Raw genomic sequence first — 16,120 nt, forward strand, 5'->3', positions numbered from 1 at the left:
CGCGCCACATGGCTGTAATGCTGTAACTAATGCTCCCTCACAATACAGGTAATTTGCCTCATTCGGGACTCCATATGGAGCAACTGCTCATTTGACACAAAGTCAAACCAATGGTACCCAAGGATTTTCCGGAGAGACACGGTACCAAAGGAGTCCAGTCTTCATCTCAGGTCACTGGATAGCGTCCATGTCTCGCAACCATACAGCAAGACAGGAAGCACCAGGACTCTAAAAGACTTGGACCTTTGTCCTTTTGCATAGATATCGTGAGCGTCACACACCCCTTTCCAGCGACCTCATGACCCCCATGCTCTCCCAATCCATCTGCTGACTTCATAGGAAGAGTCACCAGAGACATGAATGTCACTAAGTAAACCTCTTGACAAGGTCGACACTCTCTCTGCCAACAGACACACTGCTGATGTGCCCAAGAGGTCATTAAAGGCCTGGATCTGGTTTTTATCCAGGACACTTGCAAGCCCAGACACCTGAACTCCTCGCTCAGTCTCTTAAGCGCCCCGATCAGAGCCACCATTGACTCTGCGAAGAACACAGCATCTTCAGCAAAGTCAAGATCCGTGAGTCTTTCTTCACCAACAGATGCCCCACAGCCATTGGACCCCACAACCTTGCCCAACGCCCAGTCCATACAAGCATTGAACAGAGTAGAAGAAAGAACATACCCGTGATGAACCCCAGAATCAACTGGGAAAAACAGAGATTCTGGCTCCACTCTGCACAGCACTCACAGTACCAGTGTACAGGCCGGCCATGATATCCAGCAACCTCTAGGGCAGGGCTACTCAAATATAAATTTGAAAGGTCCACTTACTAAATTTCCATTCAGTCTGAGGTCCGGAAAAGTGACGGTCAAATTCCAAATAGAGAACTCCAAAAAAAGGCAATCCCCAAAACTTTAGAACTATACACAAAAAAAATGACATGGTAGGCCTTTTAGTGTGAAAGGTGACACCTTCTTTGTGCCACCAGTTGTTTGAACTTGGGCATAAAAGGTGTGAGGGCAAGGCGGAGGCACTGATGTAAATGTTCATTGGTGAGGGTGTTGCGGTATGTGTTTTTCACCATGTTCATAGTGGAAAAGGCAGATTCACAGCAGTACGTTGAGGGAAACATTGTAAGAATTTGAAGGGCCATCTTCTGCAGGAGAGGAACACCTGCCGCAGTAACCATCTTTGTCCAGAAGGTGACAAGGTCACAGTGAGATTCCTGCAGTGCTAGGTTTTCTTGTAGCTCAATTAACTCTGTTTGCAGAGAAGCAGCACTGGCCCATTGGAAGACTTTTGTGGCTTCATTTGAGAATTCTGCAATATTTTTGACAAGAAATGGATTTTCGATGCAGAGCAAGACTTGTTTTCCCAAAGGGAAATCTTCAAAGCGAGTTTGGAAATTTTTAATCAGCTTGTCCAGGAATTCAGCATAATTGCGATGGTGATGTTTTCCTGCAGTCTGATCCAAAAGTCTTGGGAAGTGAAGCAGGTCCTGCTGTAAGTCACATTTGAACACCTCCAGCTTCCTCTGGAAAGCACGGACAGCTAACATGAGGTCACACACTGTGCTGTTTTTGCCTTGGAGCTTCATATTAAGGTCATTAAGATGGGAAGTAATGTCCGTTAGAAAAGCAACAATTTCCATTTTCTTGTCATTCTTCATGAAATCCACAAACGGTTTGGCTTTTGCACTCTTCTGATCCAACAGAAATGTCTCCAGCTCTTTCCGCAGTGCCCAAAAACGTTCCAGTACCTTGCCTTTACTAAGCCACCGGACATTGTTGTGAAGGAGCAAACCATCAAATGTTGCATTCACCTCTATTAGAAATGAGCGCAATAAACGATGTTGCAAAGCAGAGGATGCTCTCAGATAATTGACTAGTTTCAAGACTGTTGTCATGACTTCTGAGTACCTTTCTCCAAGGCTGGCACACAAAACCATCTGGTGAATTATGCAGTGATATGCCATGAGGTCAGGGTGGTGAGTTCTCAAGCGTGACACTAATCCCCTCTCTTTCCCAATCATACATGGTGCGCCATCACTAGCAATGGAAACAACATGCTTCAGGTCTATCGCTCTGTCTCTAAGCATCTGTGTCACTGCTTCATAGATATCATCCCCCCTTGTGTGTCCATGGAGGTTTGTGAGACCCAAAACATCTTCATGAAATTCTCCCTTTTCTTCATCAAAAAATCTGACAAAGACCATGAGTTGTGCATTGTCCGTGATATCTGTGGATTCATCCACAGCCAATGAAATGAATTTGGCTTTTTTTATAGCAGAACTAAGTTGTTCAAGCAAATCATCAGCGAGTATTTCAGCTCGTCTTGCAGCAGTGGAATCAAAACAGGGTATTTGGTTTATTTTCTGGATTATTTCATCCTTTTGAGTCCCTTCAAACAGAGCAGTCACCACTTCACTCATACACTCTTTGACTACTTCAGCATCAGAGAAGGGTTTCTTGTTTTTTCCCAGGACCCATGCTACTCTTAGTGAGGCTTCTGTTGCCCGCTCCTGTTGTGTGGCTGATCTAACTATTACACTGCTTGTAGCTTCATATGATGATTTCAGCTGGTTTATTTTTATGGTCCTTACCTCTGAGTTCTGAGGGTAATTTTGTTCGAAATGTGCATGCTTGGTTTCATAATGGCGTTTCACATTACCACTTTTGATTATTGCTACCGTCTCGTTGCAGATTAAACACATTGGTTTTCTGCTTCCCACGGGGAGCACGAACGCATACTTTTCTGTCCACTCACTCTTAAATTCGCGGTTTTCAAAATCAACTTTTCTTTTCTTATCAATGTACTGTCTTGAGCCAGCCATCTTCACTTTCAGTCAGCAAAAAAAAAATTCAGTTATCGAAATTTGCACTGCCTGCAAGTGATGAGACTGCCTGTTCACCGGCCTGACCCAGAGCACGTGACCGGTACATAAATCTGGCTGCCGTGAATGAGCGAGCGAGCGAGTATTGGGGGGGAGGCGGGGAGTAGTGGGAACATTGCTATGATGATACTGTTACAGCTGCTGTGACTGGACATAGATGAAGCAACCAAACCGAGTAGAAACCTCAAAGATATATCGCGCGGAATCACAATTGCGCACTTCATTGAGAACTCATTTGGATTATGATTAAATTTGCATGTTTGTTTTGGTGTCGGTCCAGATTTTAACCGTATTTGGGTCCGGATGCGGACCGGAGTCCGCCTATTGAGTACCCCGGCTCTAGGGGATCCCGCGAACCCTCAGGATGTCCCACAGGGCAGCTCGATCAACTGAGTCGAACGCTTTACGAAAATCAACAAAGGCTGCAAAGAAACTCTCCCAATATTCACGTTTGCGCTCCATGAGAACCCTCAGTGCCAGGATACGGTCGATGGTAGACTTCTTTGGCGTAAAACAAGACTGTTTCGGTTGCTGGTAGGTGAGCAAGTGATCACGGATCCTATTGAGGACGACCTTAGCAAGGACCTTACCCGGCACCGAGAGCAGTGTTATCCCCCTGTAGTTGCTGCAATCCAGGCAATCACCCTTCCCTTTCCAGATAGGGACATGCCACAAAGTTAAAAAAAATTATTACAGTAGAAACAGAAGCTTCACTGCTATATACTTACATCACCAGAAGAAACTATTCCAGTCTCAGCACCTGTTGCACGCAGTTTCTACATATTAAAAAAGTAGAAACAACAAAAAACACAATTAAAGGAAAAATACACAAGAGACTTCAAATGATCAAGTATTCTTGTCATTAAACTAAATTGGCTTTTGTAATACAAAAGTAATTTTAAGAAATAAAAATATTTACTACTTTAGCTTCTGGAAATTTTGAATAAAAAAAAAACACAGTAAACAAAAGTGTCCCCAGTTAATACTAGCATTTGACTTAGTGACAAAAACACTTAAAAATTTGTTTTTAAAAAATATATCTTTTGCTAATTCTATAACTTACTAAATACTTTTAAAGGCAAACCTTGATCACAATTAAACTCAATTTCCAATTTACCTACTATTCCAAAAAATACAGAATCTAAATCTAAGTCATCTGATTGCTATTCTGAATCATAACCTTTTCTAACAACATTCGCAAACCCATTTAATACAGCTCAGGTTCACAAGGGAAGAGAATCTATGTTAAGAGCATTGGACGTGAACTGTCTTCATTACAACTTAAATGTAATGTGATGTGAATTTCCCCTTGGGATTAATAAAGTATGTATGTATGTATGTATGTATGTATGTATGTATGTATGTATCTATCTATCTATCTATCTATCTATCTATCTATCTATCTATCTATCTATCTATCTATCTATCTATCTATCTATCTATCTATCTATCTATCTATCTATCTATCTATCTATCTAAATAATCACCACTGCAAAATTCAGGGGTGGCACATAAAGCACCATTTTCTACCATCCCCATAACATCAAGTGATTATATTTGGAAGGACAATGTCTAATTCCATTCAGTACAGTACTAAAAATCCGTTCCGACAGCTAAGGGTAGTCCAATTCAATGTTAAAATAAATGAAGACACACACATTTTATTGCCAGTTACCTGTTGTTTGTACATTTTAACTGTTTCACATTTAATTATACTGCTGTTGTACATGCTTGAAGAAATAATTACACTAACATAATTTTTTCAAGATTACAAAAGAAAAATTCCATATAGACATTGCCTCATTCTGGGGCATGACAAAAACTATGTGAGAAAAAAAACATCTGCCATCATATTTATTTTGTTTCCTCTTCTGTCCATGCAGAAGAGTTTCTCAGGTATTGTTTGGAAAGCTAAAATGATGCACCATAACATTCACAACTATTTTTCATTTGAACAGGATTAAATGGGTTTGACAGTGTTATATGCTATATGCTATTTTTCAACTTTTCAGAATGTCTGTAACAATTCCTTAATCATTTAACTACAGTGATTCAGATAGCATCTCTTCTTGATAATCTTTTAAATTTGAACACTGTTTAAAATATACAGGACTAAATGCATTGGAGACGTTAATAAACATTTTATACTTGATTCTTCGTTATTTACAAAAGAGGAAAATACCTGTGAGCTCAGCTGAGTTTTGATCCAGTTAAAGTAATAATTCAAATCACTACCCTCCATCATCTCTCTTCCCCAAGCAGCCAGTTTTGCTATAATTCTTGCAGCCTGTGATTCAGTGGGCAATAAAATGTAAATAACACATACATAAAAATAACTAAGTAAAACAGCTGTCCTAATATCTCAAAACAAATAATTATATATTTTGTAATTTTAACAGTAATTTAGAAACTGAATTTAGTATTCTTTCATTTTAAAGATGAGCTTATAGAGATGAAAAACCAGTGAATTTCAAAAAAAGTAAAAGTGTCAAAACATTCAGCTTAAACGTTAAATTCATTAAACAATATTTACTACAGGATCTTTAACAAAAATCTTAATTATAGGGGTTTTCAAAAGGACTAAAGAACACAAACCATTCCTAAACTGCACAATAAATTCTGAATACCAGCTGCGATCTAGTTTAGCTGTGGCATACATGTGCTACATTTATTGTAAAATATTTATAATTTCAAGAGTTTGGTCACCCAAATGCCCCTAAGTTGTTTAATGAGATTTACAGTAAATAAAGGTGTGCTTAGCACATCAGCTAAGAGAAAATGTCCATATCTGATCAACAAACCAACATCAGATATTTCCAACTTCTTGGTAAAATGGCAACTGGAACATAGTAGATATATAGCAGGTTTGCTTAGCTGTAGTGTTGGTTACACCTAGACCTGTACCATGAGAGAGAAGCAGTCAACACAAGGTTTCTATAAGAACACCATGCCTCAAACAAAGGAAATTTCAGAAGACAAACAGGAAAAACATACAAAACTATTAGCCATTTCTAATAGCTGCAATGGTTATTAAAAAAAAAGTTTCCTTAAAAAACTCAACCTATTAACAATCCTATGAAAAGTTCACCCCTCTGAGAACAAACTGTGTAGGGGCCAGACTTAGTAACATGAAGTGCCAAAATGACTTTGCCAGAAACAAACAAACAAGAGGCTACTTTCTCAACAATATTAGCCACCTTTATTTTGAATTGGCAACATCTATTGCCACAAACCCTTCATGTTTTAATTGTTCCTTAGCAAAAGAGATTGATCTAAAAGCATGTCTTCACTGCCCTGCTTCTTTCACATGATGGCTTTGCTCAATATGATGGTTAACAAATACATCCTTACTGCACCTCTCTGTATCCTCCTAAGCGGCTGAAGTCTTTACGTTCTAATCTCTAAAGGAGAAACCTCCTTCAGATATAAAACTCAGCTCTTGGTTGCAGTCAATCTCTGCCCATTCAAGGGGCTCTCAGATTGTTTTGACTTTCAAATTCTGTCCAGATAATGCAAATCTTCAGGACCCAGTATTTTTTCCATTGCGGTGCAAAAGTAAATCTTCAATCATACCTTTAATTAGTGGGCACGATATCATAAGTAGCACTTTTGGAATTGTACTTAATTAAATGGTAAAGATCTAGTATATTCTGAAAATCTTTTGAGGACAGTTGTAACCTATAGGTCACTTTTGCCAGACAAGTAGGTTCATATACCCAATAAGGATGCTCATTGAACAGCTATTTATGGACTTGTACCATACAAGGTCTAAAGACAGAAGAGGGACCAGGACGCAATGAAATTAGAACCCATGGCCTAAAAAGTGAAGTGCAGTTTAAAGTGCTGATTTGTCATGCTATCATGACCCTGATCTTAATTTAAAAATCACTTCACTTTGATAATTTAATAATGTAGTTACAGCTTCAAACAACTGCCTAGTTACAATAGAAACACTTTAAATTCAACAAATTGCAATGGGTAGCTCTATTACTTATAAAAACTATTAGAATAAAGACAAACATACATTTTGGCATACATATTTACAAAGATGATCAGTTTTGAGAATTGTGTGAAGAATTTTTCCCAAAAGTGCATCTATCATATTTTATAAACGTGAAAGGGAGTTATGAAAAAAATTACCAAAAAATCTACATCTGAAAAATTTGCTATTGTTCACATAACTGATGTACAGGTAGTCCCCAGGTTACGGACATCCGACCTATGACTTACGAACAAGGCCGCAGCTGTGACGCATGTGCCTCAATAACTGCCGCTCTGTCATCTTTGGCTGGAGGATGCTGCAAGTAGTGGCTGGAGGGGTGCAATTTCGCTGCTCGCGCAGTGTAGTGTCTCTGTGTCGCTTGGGCAGCTCCCGGAGGCAAGCGAGCGGTGACCCGTGGTCCATAGTCACTGGGGACACAGCTATCGCTCATGTGCAGGACGGAAGCTTAATGGGGCGGTTCGCTGTCCACCGCTACTGCTCCTGACTGGATGCAGGCTGGATGGAGCGGTATAGGGCGTTTCACTGCCCGCCCACTACACACGGCTCCCCCCGAATCGTTTTTGGTGGGCGGCTGGTAATGCTGCAAAAGTGGCGACATGGTTGTGGCTGAACGGAGGCCACTAAGGGTGAACGGGGTGGCGGGGGGTAGCATTGTAATGTGCTTCGGGTGGCTACCTGTTGAATGGGGGCGGTGGTGGGCGATTCACTACATGCCTTTGGCCGCACCGTGTTCGTTCTCAGTGGGCGGACACACGTTGCAGGCTGCATAGTGTAGTGGAGGTGACTGTGTGGTGGGTGGGTGGTGAACCGCCCCTCGCTACTCCCATTCATTCTCAATAGCAAGCCTGCTTGTACTGTTACGTACATAGCAGGAAGTTGTCTCTTGTCAGTACACTAGACGTGCTGACGTAGGATGCCTGCCTGCTGTGATAGCTGTACAGTGCTGTGGAGAAGAGCTCATCTTAACCTTTTGTCTTCACCCTTCAAAAATGTCTCTGAAGCACAAATCTGATGCAAGTGCTGGTGATACAGTAAAGAAGAGAAAAACCATCACCATTGAAAATCTATATATATAAAAATGGAATGGGTGGGTCGTCGGGTGGGCCTTTTTTTCATTCCGTCGTTTTTTCGACGTTTTGAAAATGTAGAATGAGTATTTGATTTTTTTGTTTTTATTTGATCGTGTCTATGTAGCCGCCATCGTAATAAAGTATCGCTAAAATCGTCATTTATCGTAATTTATTTTTGACGTATAACGTCGCCGTCGTCGAGGTCAGTGATACCAGTGCAAAAAATCTGCTTACGGTTGAAAGACACGCCCTACTCACTGGACAGTTAAAAACACCAATCAAACTAACGATGACATCAAGTATTACCCAATCAAAAGTAGGAAAGGAAGCATCTTCATAAAATGCGTGTGGGATGATTTGCATGAGACGCTGCTTTAAAAAAAAAATGATAAAAAAAATACGGGATAAATCCCGTCCAGTATTGATTCAAAACGGGACGCGCAATTTCATTCTCAAACGCGGCACGATTCCATATTTTAAAGGACGGGTGGCAACCCTACAGTGCCAGGTAACCACCCATACAATCACATTGTGATTCAGACTAGGAATGCAATGAATGTAATTACCCCGATCTACATACAAGGCGAAAGTCTTGCAACATTCAAAGATGATGGTTTGGGATAAGTACACCATACAACATAAAAGAGCTTATGAAGCCTTGAACCGAAAAAAGCCAACATCTCAGAGATCGTAAAAAAAAAAAAAGGAGCTAATGTCGTTTTACTCGCTGTAGATTTTAGTCAAACATTACCAGTTATTCCACGAGGGAGACCAGCAGATAAACTCAACGCGTGTTTAAAATCCATGCTTCTCCCACGCTCGGTTATATGTCGCGTGTTCTCGGGTAGGTGCACCAAAAAATGTATACATTTAAGCATGTAATGGGCAAACAAAAAATGAGGTATACCCGAAGGCACTGCAGTAGTACTTAATGTAACTTTACTTCTTAAATGTTAATGTTTTACTGTTTAATAATTTATACGCTTCTTATATGTTGTTCAAATTCTTTTATCAAAATACCACTGACAGCGCAATGCACGATAACATCGAGTGAATACACCATACGCATCCGCCCACGGCTGCCCTGCTGTGCGCAGATAGGAGTTGATTCTACAATAAAATAAAATAAAGATAAAAACAGTAAAACAATCATCACCCATAAAGCGTGTGTGTGTGTATATATGTGTATATATATATGTTGATATGTGGATGTATATATGTATATATATATATATATATATATATATATATATATATATATATATGTAGATATGTATATATATATATATATATGTGTACGAGCTGTATATACCCGGCGTTGCCCGGGGCAGAAGTAACCTAATCGGTCAAACACTTACATATATACCAAAGTAAACGTAATCGGTCAAACAGTTACATATATAAAAAAACCAAACCTAATCGGACAAACAGCTTCATATATACAGAAGCGAACCTAATCGGACAAACAGCTAATCTATATACATAAGCAAACCTAATTGGTCAAACAGTTACATAAATACAAAAGCAAACCTAATCGATCAAACAGCTTCATATATACAGAAGCGAACCTAATTGGTCAAACAGTTATGCATGTGCAGAATGATTTTACAAACATTATGCGTGTTAACAATCATTAAAAAGAAAAGATTGAGGAACTGTTCTTCTATATGTGATGAAGCCACTAATAAGACAGATTTTTTTCAGGACCCAGCTGTTTCATAACTAAACTACTGCCACCCCAAAGTAATGCGTAATAGTGGTTTTTGGGGTAGCTGTGGAATAAAAAGGGTGTTTTTTAGTCAGTAAGAATCTGACACTACCCTTCAGTACGGGCTGAAGGGTGCCTATGTAAGGTTTTACATCCTTCCCGTATGGAAAAAAAAACATACTAAACTTTTTTTTCATCATTACAGATAATCTCAGTCAAATCGAAGTACGCATTCTCAATTTATTTTTATCTAATTTTTACTTTTTCACAAAGCCATCCCATGCCAATTTGTATGAATAAACTTTTGCTAGAGAGTTAGCAAAAGTTTATTCATGCACATATTTTAATACGGATAATCTATCTCTAATCAAGGTTCTCATTTTCATTGTAATTTAAAATAATAATAGATACTCATTTTTTTCTTCTGTTTTAGAAAAACCAATCTATGCCACCAACGTCTTCGTCAAGTCAGCTTCATCCAGCTTCATCACATATAGAAGAAGAGTTCCTCAATCTTTTCTTTTTAATGATTGTTAACACGCATAATGTTTGTAAAATCATTCTGCACATGCATAACTGTTTGACCAATTAGGTTCGCTTCTGTATATATGAAGCTGTTTCATCGATTAGGTTTGCTTTTGTATTTATGTAACTGTTTGACCAATTAGGTTTGCTTATGTATATAGATTAGCTGTTTGTCCGATTAGGTTCGCTTCTGTATATATGAAGCTGTTTGTCCGATTAGGTTCGGTTTTTTTATATATGTAACTGTTTGACCGATTAGGTTTACTTTGGTATATATGTAAGTGTTTGACCGATTAGGTTACTTCTGCCCCGGGCAACGCCGGGTATATACAGCTCGTAAAGTAGAAAAAATAAAAAGGTCAGAGAGAGGTGAAACTCCATCATTCATTGGCAGAGCACTTGGTTACAGTCAGTCAACAATAGCATTTATTAAAATAATGTACCTGTTCCGACTTACATACAAATTCAACTTAAGTACAAACCTTCAGTCCCTATCTTGTACGTAACCCGGGGATGCCATATATATTTCCTTGAGACTTAATACATTAAAATCAAGGTTCTTTGCAAACTAAAAGTAATGTAATTCACATTATGTGATATTTTTCCATTGAGAAAATGGGCAAATATCAATGCTACATATTTTCTGAAATCTTTCTATTTAAATTAAATATATTCTTTAAAAAACTGAGCTCATGAATTTATTGATTGAGTCTACCAAACTGATTAATAAGGACAAATTAGAGAACAAACTCTAACTATATCTACATTTGTTGTCAGAGTTTTCAGCAACAATATCAATGTTAAAGTAGGCTATATAATGGGTGACAGTGAAAGAAAAAAAAAACACAACAAAATTAATAATAATATACAAATGACTGAAATTAAGAAGCAAAACTACTGAGGCAAAATAAAAAAAGGAATGTATATGTTAATGATAAGTTAAATTTATCAAACAACTGACTAATCAACTGGTAAGTCAAATTCAATAGTTGATTTATTTTCTTTTCATGTTAAAGGAATGTTTAAATTTTATTGAAATCAGGAAACAACCATGTGTGAATTTTGTGTGTGGGGACATTTAGGCGACTCACTGAGCATCATATTTCTAAAGTAGTTCAATGCATCATGAAGGTGGAGCGCAAAGAAGGAGAGGTGATTTTGAACTGCCAAGAACAGTGGTTTTCTCTTGTTAACCTGGTCTGACTAAGAGCAAACTTCAGATCACAATGAACAGTTGAAAAATCTCTAGCAGATGTTAAAAATGAACATTACCTGTTTCAAGTAAAAAGCCTTACAAGGTCATTTGAATATTTCAATGGACAGTGCAAGTGCTGTGTGTGCGCTCTGTTGTTCACTGTTATGATCACAGTGAAGGAGTCTATCTGAGGTTGAAAGATCTGACAGATATGCTTGCGAAAATATGAACTGCAAAATATGTCACACCCTGTCAAAAGGACTGCCGTTAAGTTTACTGATAATGAAAAGCCACAGGAGATGCAGATTTTAATACTCACTGGAATCAACAAATCAGAAAAAACAACACCAGTAAAGCACTGACAAGGCTGCACAGAAGCCACCATCTGACTGCACAACTAAATGAGTAACTAAAGGAAGTTAACATTACTGTCTACTTGGAAATGGAAATGTGCCAATCGAGACTATAGCCTCAGCATTTTAACATGTAGTATATATCAAGACCACAATGCTTATGTAAACTCCATTTGCTATTGTTATGCCATATATTGATACAATAGTCAAAATGACAGAGACACCATAGCAAACAGAAGCCATGCAGTGCAGTGTTCTATGTATGCATGTGTGTTTGTGTGTATGTGTGTCTGTCTACTCTGTCATTACAACATGCAAATTAATCATTAAGCTTCAGTTACCTTGTGCTACTGAGCTCCGGAATGGATAACAGTAGTTTTAGCTTTTTACTTCCTTTCAGCATCGACTCTTATTCAGTTTCTCCTGCTCTCTCCCCGAACCACAACAGTTTAGTGCTCGGACTGAAGGAATTAGAGGTGAGAGTTTTTAGGAAGAAGCCCTGTGGCTGTAGCCTTTATAATGGCGGATATTGCCGTTAATCACTACAAATTATTTAACGAATTGCCCCCGGATATGTATTCACGTTTGAGAATCATGTCTGGTGCACAATACTAAGGAATACCCCATCCAAAAATTATATTTTTTTGTTTTTTACTTACCCAATTAATGTTTTAAGCGATGGCAGAAAAAAAATCTAATTTTTATGCAGAACGGAGAGAAAAATATATGATTTAATACAAGCCAATAGTGATCAATACTTTTACTTAGCAAACGATGTAAAAAAAAAAAAAGTCCATGGTGGGGAATTTACCTCCTACCAATCGTGTCTGAAAATGTACAGAAAATATCATTTTTGGGTGGAGTATTCCATTAAGCTATTAACACTTTAGATTAACTAAATATCTAAAAGATGATATTGTCATATAAATTTTACTTTTTTTTTTAATTATAATGTACCTAAACCATTTTAATGAGCAATGGGAAGAAATACCCCTGTAGTAAATGAAAAAAATAAAAAATAAAAAAAATTACAAATCAAACATGCAAGATGTTTCAATCAGTACAGGAAGCTGGTTCATCAGCTACATTCAGCTTGTGGTGGCACTTTGGAAAAGTGTTGAGCACTGCCAGGTCAATGTTTTATTCTCTAAGACTCAAATCAAGATTTAATGTATGTCTTGAAACTATTACTACAAGACTTTCTTATAAACTCTAAGACTTCTTATTTTAATTGCATCCTCATTTTATTAAGTTAAAGAAGTGTACAAGTGGATTAAAATGGTCTTTGTCATTGCCAAGTGATTTTCTTGTACCTCTTAACTAGAAAGAGCAAGTGAAGTAAATTGTTTTGTGTGATTTTAATATCAGTTGTGAATGTTCAGACAGAGAAATGGAAAGTTGAAAACAATGCAGCTCCTTATCATAATCAAATTCGTTTCCTGCAATAGAAGAAAAATGGCAATGATAACCTGGAAGGTACAACTATCCTCTAATATCTAGAACTCAATCCCAGGAAAAAAAATAGCAATAGCAAATTACAGGCAATAAAAAAAATTTAAAGTAGAATTGCACACAGCCCAATTAGTTTAAATTAATCATAAAAATGCCAAAATACAGAAGGATTCATGTAAGACATTATCAGTTATAAATTTCTAAAGTATCTCTCCATTTCAATTGACATAATTTCAAGTTAACTTAAAAGCTTGTTAATTCCTGAAAGTAAAATTTTATGTTTTTGCTGTTTGGTATTACTATACTGTGAAAAGAAAAAAGTGTATACATTTATTCAGAAAACAATAAAGATACAGTATACATATATACACAAAATATTTCACATACCATATGAACAGTGAACAAATCTTGTCGATTTAACATAGGTAGAAAGTATGACCAGGCAGTGTTTTTGGTCCTTTTTGCATAATCAAAAAATATATTAACACGCTGATGATTTTCCTAAGGATAAAAAAGAAACATTATAATAAAATCAGTCTTCTTCTGTATTGTATTGTACAATACGTTTGTATTTGTTCCAAACTGAAAAAATGTAGTAACCTAATAAAACATTCTGTAATTTACTCTAATACTAATGCAAATGTATTTGTTCCAGAATGTTTCATTTAAAGGCTTAAACAGATCAAAGATCTATTAATACATACTGTTTCTAACACCAACAAGGACAGGTTACATTATCATTAACTTTGGCAAACAAAGCTAATACACTTAATTCTATTAACTTAAAGGAGGCACCTGGAACTAGTTGACTGATACATTTAAGAGGCAAAAAATAAAATTAAGGTGGTGATTGTTCCAGTAAAAAGTAATGGCATTAAGCAAGTCATGGTTATGAACCACTCTGCAGCATTGACTGTTCATAAGGCAAACTTGCTGCAACACAGAAAAATGTTAATAATGACAAACAACACTATTGGTTTCAGTAAGTTAATCACACACAATCATAAATATGCTAAATTTCTTTTTACTTCACTAAAACCCAAACACTACAGGGTTTCTCCTGTTTTTTTTTAAATATTAGATAGGTATTGCTCCAGATGTTCTGTTTATCAACAAACTCAAATAGAATTCTCTTTTAGGATTTGATCGATTTTTCATAAACACCCTTTGATAGGCCTTGAAGGTGATTTACTGTATCATTTATGTCCTTTGGATATTTAATCCCACTGAAGTTAAAAAATGTTAATCTTTATACCCACCCTTCTTGATGGATATTCCCTCAATTAGCCATCGTAATTTACACCCCATGCAAGTGTAAATAATTGTGTGTGTACAAATGGGTAACGTTCCCTAAGATGGACTGCTATCTATCTATCTATATACCATCCAAAACTGGTTCTTAGTTTGCGTCCCCCCACTGGCATGACAGGATCTAAAACTGGATAAACACCTATTTAAAAATAAACATACAGATTATCTGTGTGAATTAAGGAATTTTTTTTTTTTTTTAAAGTATTATTATTATTATTACTACTATTCTGATTCTGTGTGAAACAAAAGTTTTTTAATGATGGCAGACTGTACCCGAGAGAGAGAGAGAGAGAGAGAGAGAGAGAGAGAGAGAAAGAGAGACAAACACATACACAAACAGTGGCAAATTTCTCATTGGGGTGTGGAGGTCAGAAGGAGAGCACTCACCTATTAATCTTTTCACAAAAATCCCTTTGGCTTTAACATGTGGTTTCCAGGTGGGTCTTGAATAAGGAAGAGTTGCAAAGAAGTGGGGAGTGAGAGGGTAGGGTATCCTCGGGCCCCAAGTAAGTAGAGGGAGACTTTAAAATGGCGCAAACAGGTGCTTGACAATGAAGAGAACACAGTGGAGTGGGAGAGATGGGAGTGTGACAGTCTGGATAGGCACCACACTCCCTAGCTGCATCTGGCAGCCTCTTTAACCCAGAACCACCAATAGCGTACCCAAGGATGAGCTGGGCAAATAAGAACACACAGTCAGCAAAAGGTTGGGGCAAACTGCTGTGTGCTTTTGTTTAAGCAGTGTTTCCCAAACTTGGTCCTGGGGACCCCCTGGGGCTGCAGGATTTTGTTCCAACCACATTCCTAATCAGTGACAACACCTGATAACACTGAGCTCATTTAATTAGCTGGTATTTTTTTTTTCTTTTAATCGACATTCAGAAAAGCACAGCAGCATGATTTTTACATTTATAAGACATTTATAAATATTTTTGCTTTTGCTATAGATTTAAATGCTTAACTCTCTTTTGTTGATTTCATTATACTTTGCCCTTTCTCTGTGCAGTGTTTCCCCCTTCGTTGTATCTTAATAATGACAATTTAAAATGAGCAGATCAGACACCCAGGTAAACAACACTGAATAATCAAAGGCTGCAACTACTTTAGAGTCAGACCCACTAATTAGTAAATAATGGATTAAACAAACAATTAGAACACCTAGAAAAGTAGAATGAAAATCAAGATGAAAATACATTATTCCTATATAACTGCTTGGTATATTTTAATTTTTTTTTTTTTTTTTTTTTTTAAGCAAACTTAGTTTTATAATTTCTATATTGTTCCCTAAACACAGAACTTGGGAAATATCAGTTCACTTAATTAGCCCAGGAGTTCAATTAAAACAGAAGCTGGTTGGAACAAAAAACTGCAGCCACAGGGGGTCCCCAGGACCGAGTTTGGGAAACACTGGTTTAAAGCAATAAAGGGCTTGTGCAAAGTGATGAGTGCTTTTGTTTAAATCAGCAATCAATTAAAGTGTTCAAATGTACAGTGCTCTGGAGCTTGAATAAATAAATAGGCTCCCAGCATGGCATGTCACTAATCCTTGCTCCCCTAAATCACAGTGCTACATCCTGACCTTACATGACAGCCCCAAAGCAAAGGATC

General features: G+C 37.4%; 1 protein-coding gene across 3 annotated transcripts in view; it reads right to left on the reverse strand.

Annotated features, from left to right (window-relative positions):
* The window catches only part of atp6v1h (ATPase H+ transporting V1 subunit H), a 95,172-nt gene that overhangs the window by 60,201 nt on the left and 18,851 nt on the right, over positions 1-16,120 (reverse strand). For all 3 annotated transcript variants that reach the window (XM_028803523.2, XM_028803524.2, XM_028803525.2), the window contains exons 5-7: positions 13,589-13,702; positions 5,078-5,182; positions 3,624-3,671 (exon numbers count right to left, since the gene is read on the reverse strand). In XM_028803523.2, the coding sequence (XP_028659356.1) occupies positions 3,624-3,671; positions 5,078-5,182; positions 13,589-13,702 (267 nt within the window). The remainder of the gene's footprint in view (positions 1-3,623; positions 3,672-5,077; positions 5,183-13,588; positions 13,703-16,120) is intronic.

The sequence above is a fragment of the Erpetoichthys calabaricus genome, chromosome 6, assembly GCF_900747795.2.
Source record: "Erpetoichthys calabaricus chromosome 6, fErpCal1.3, whole genome shotgun sequence".
Taxonomy (NCBI): domain Eukaryota; kingdom Metazoa; phylum Chordata; class Cladistia; order Polypteriformes; family Polypteridae; genus Erpetoichthys; species Erpetoichthys calabaricus.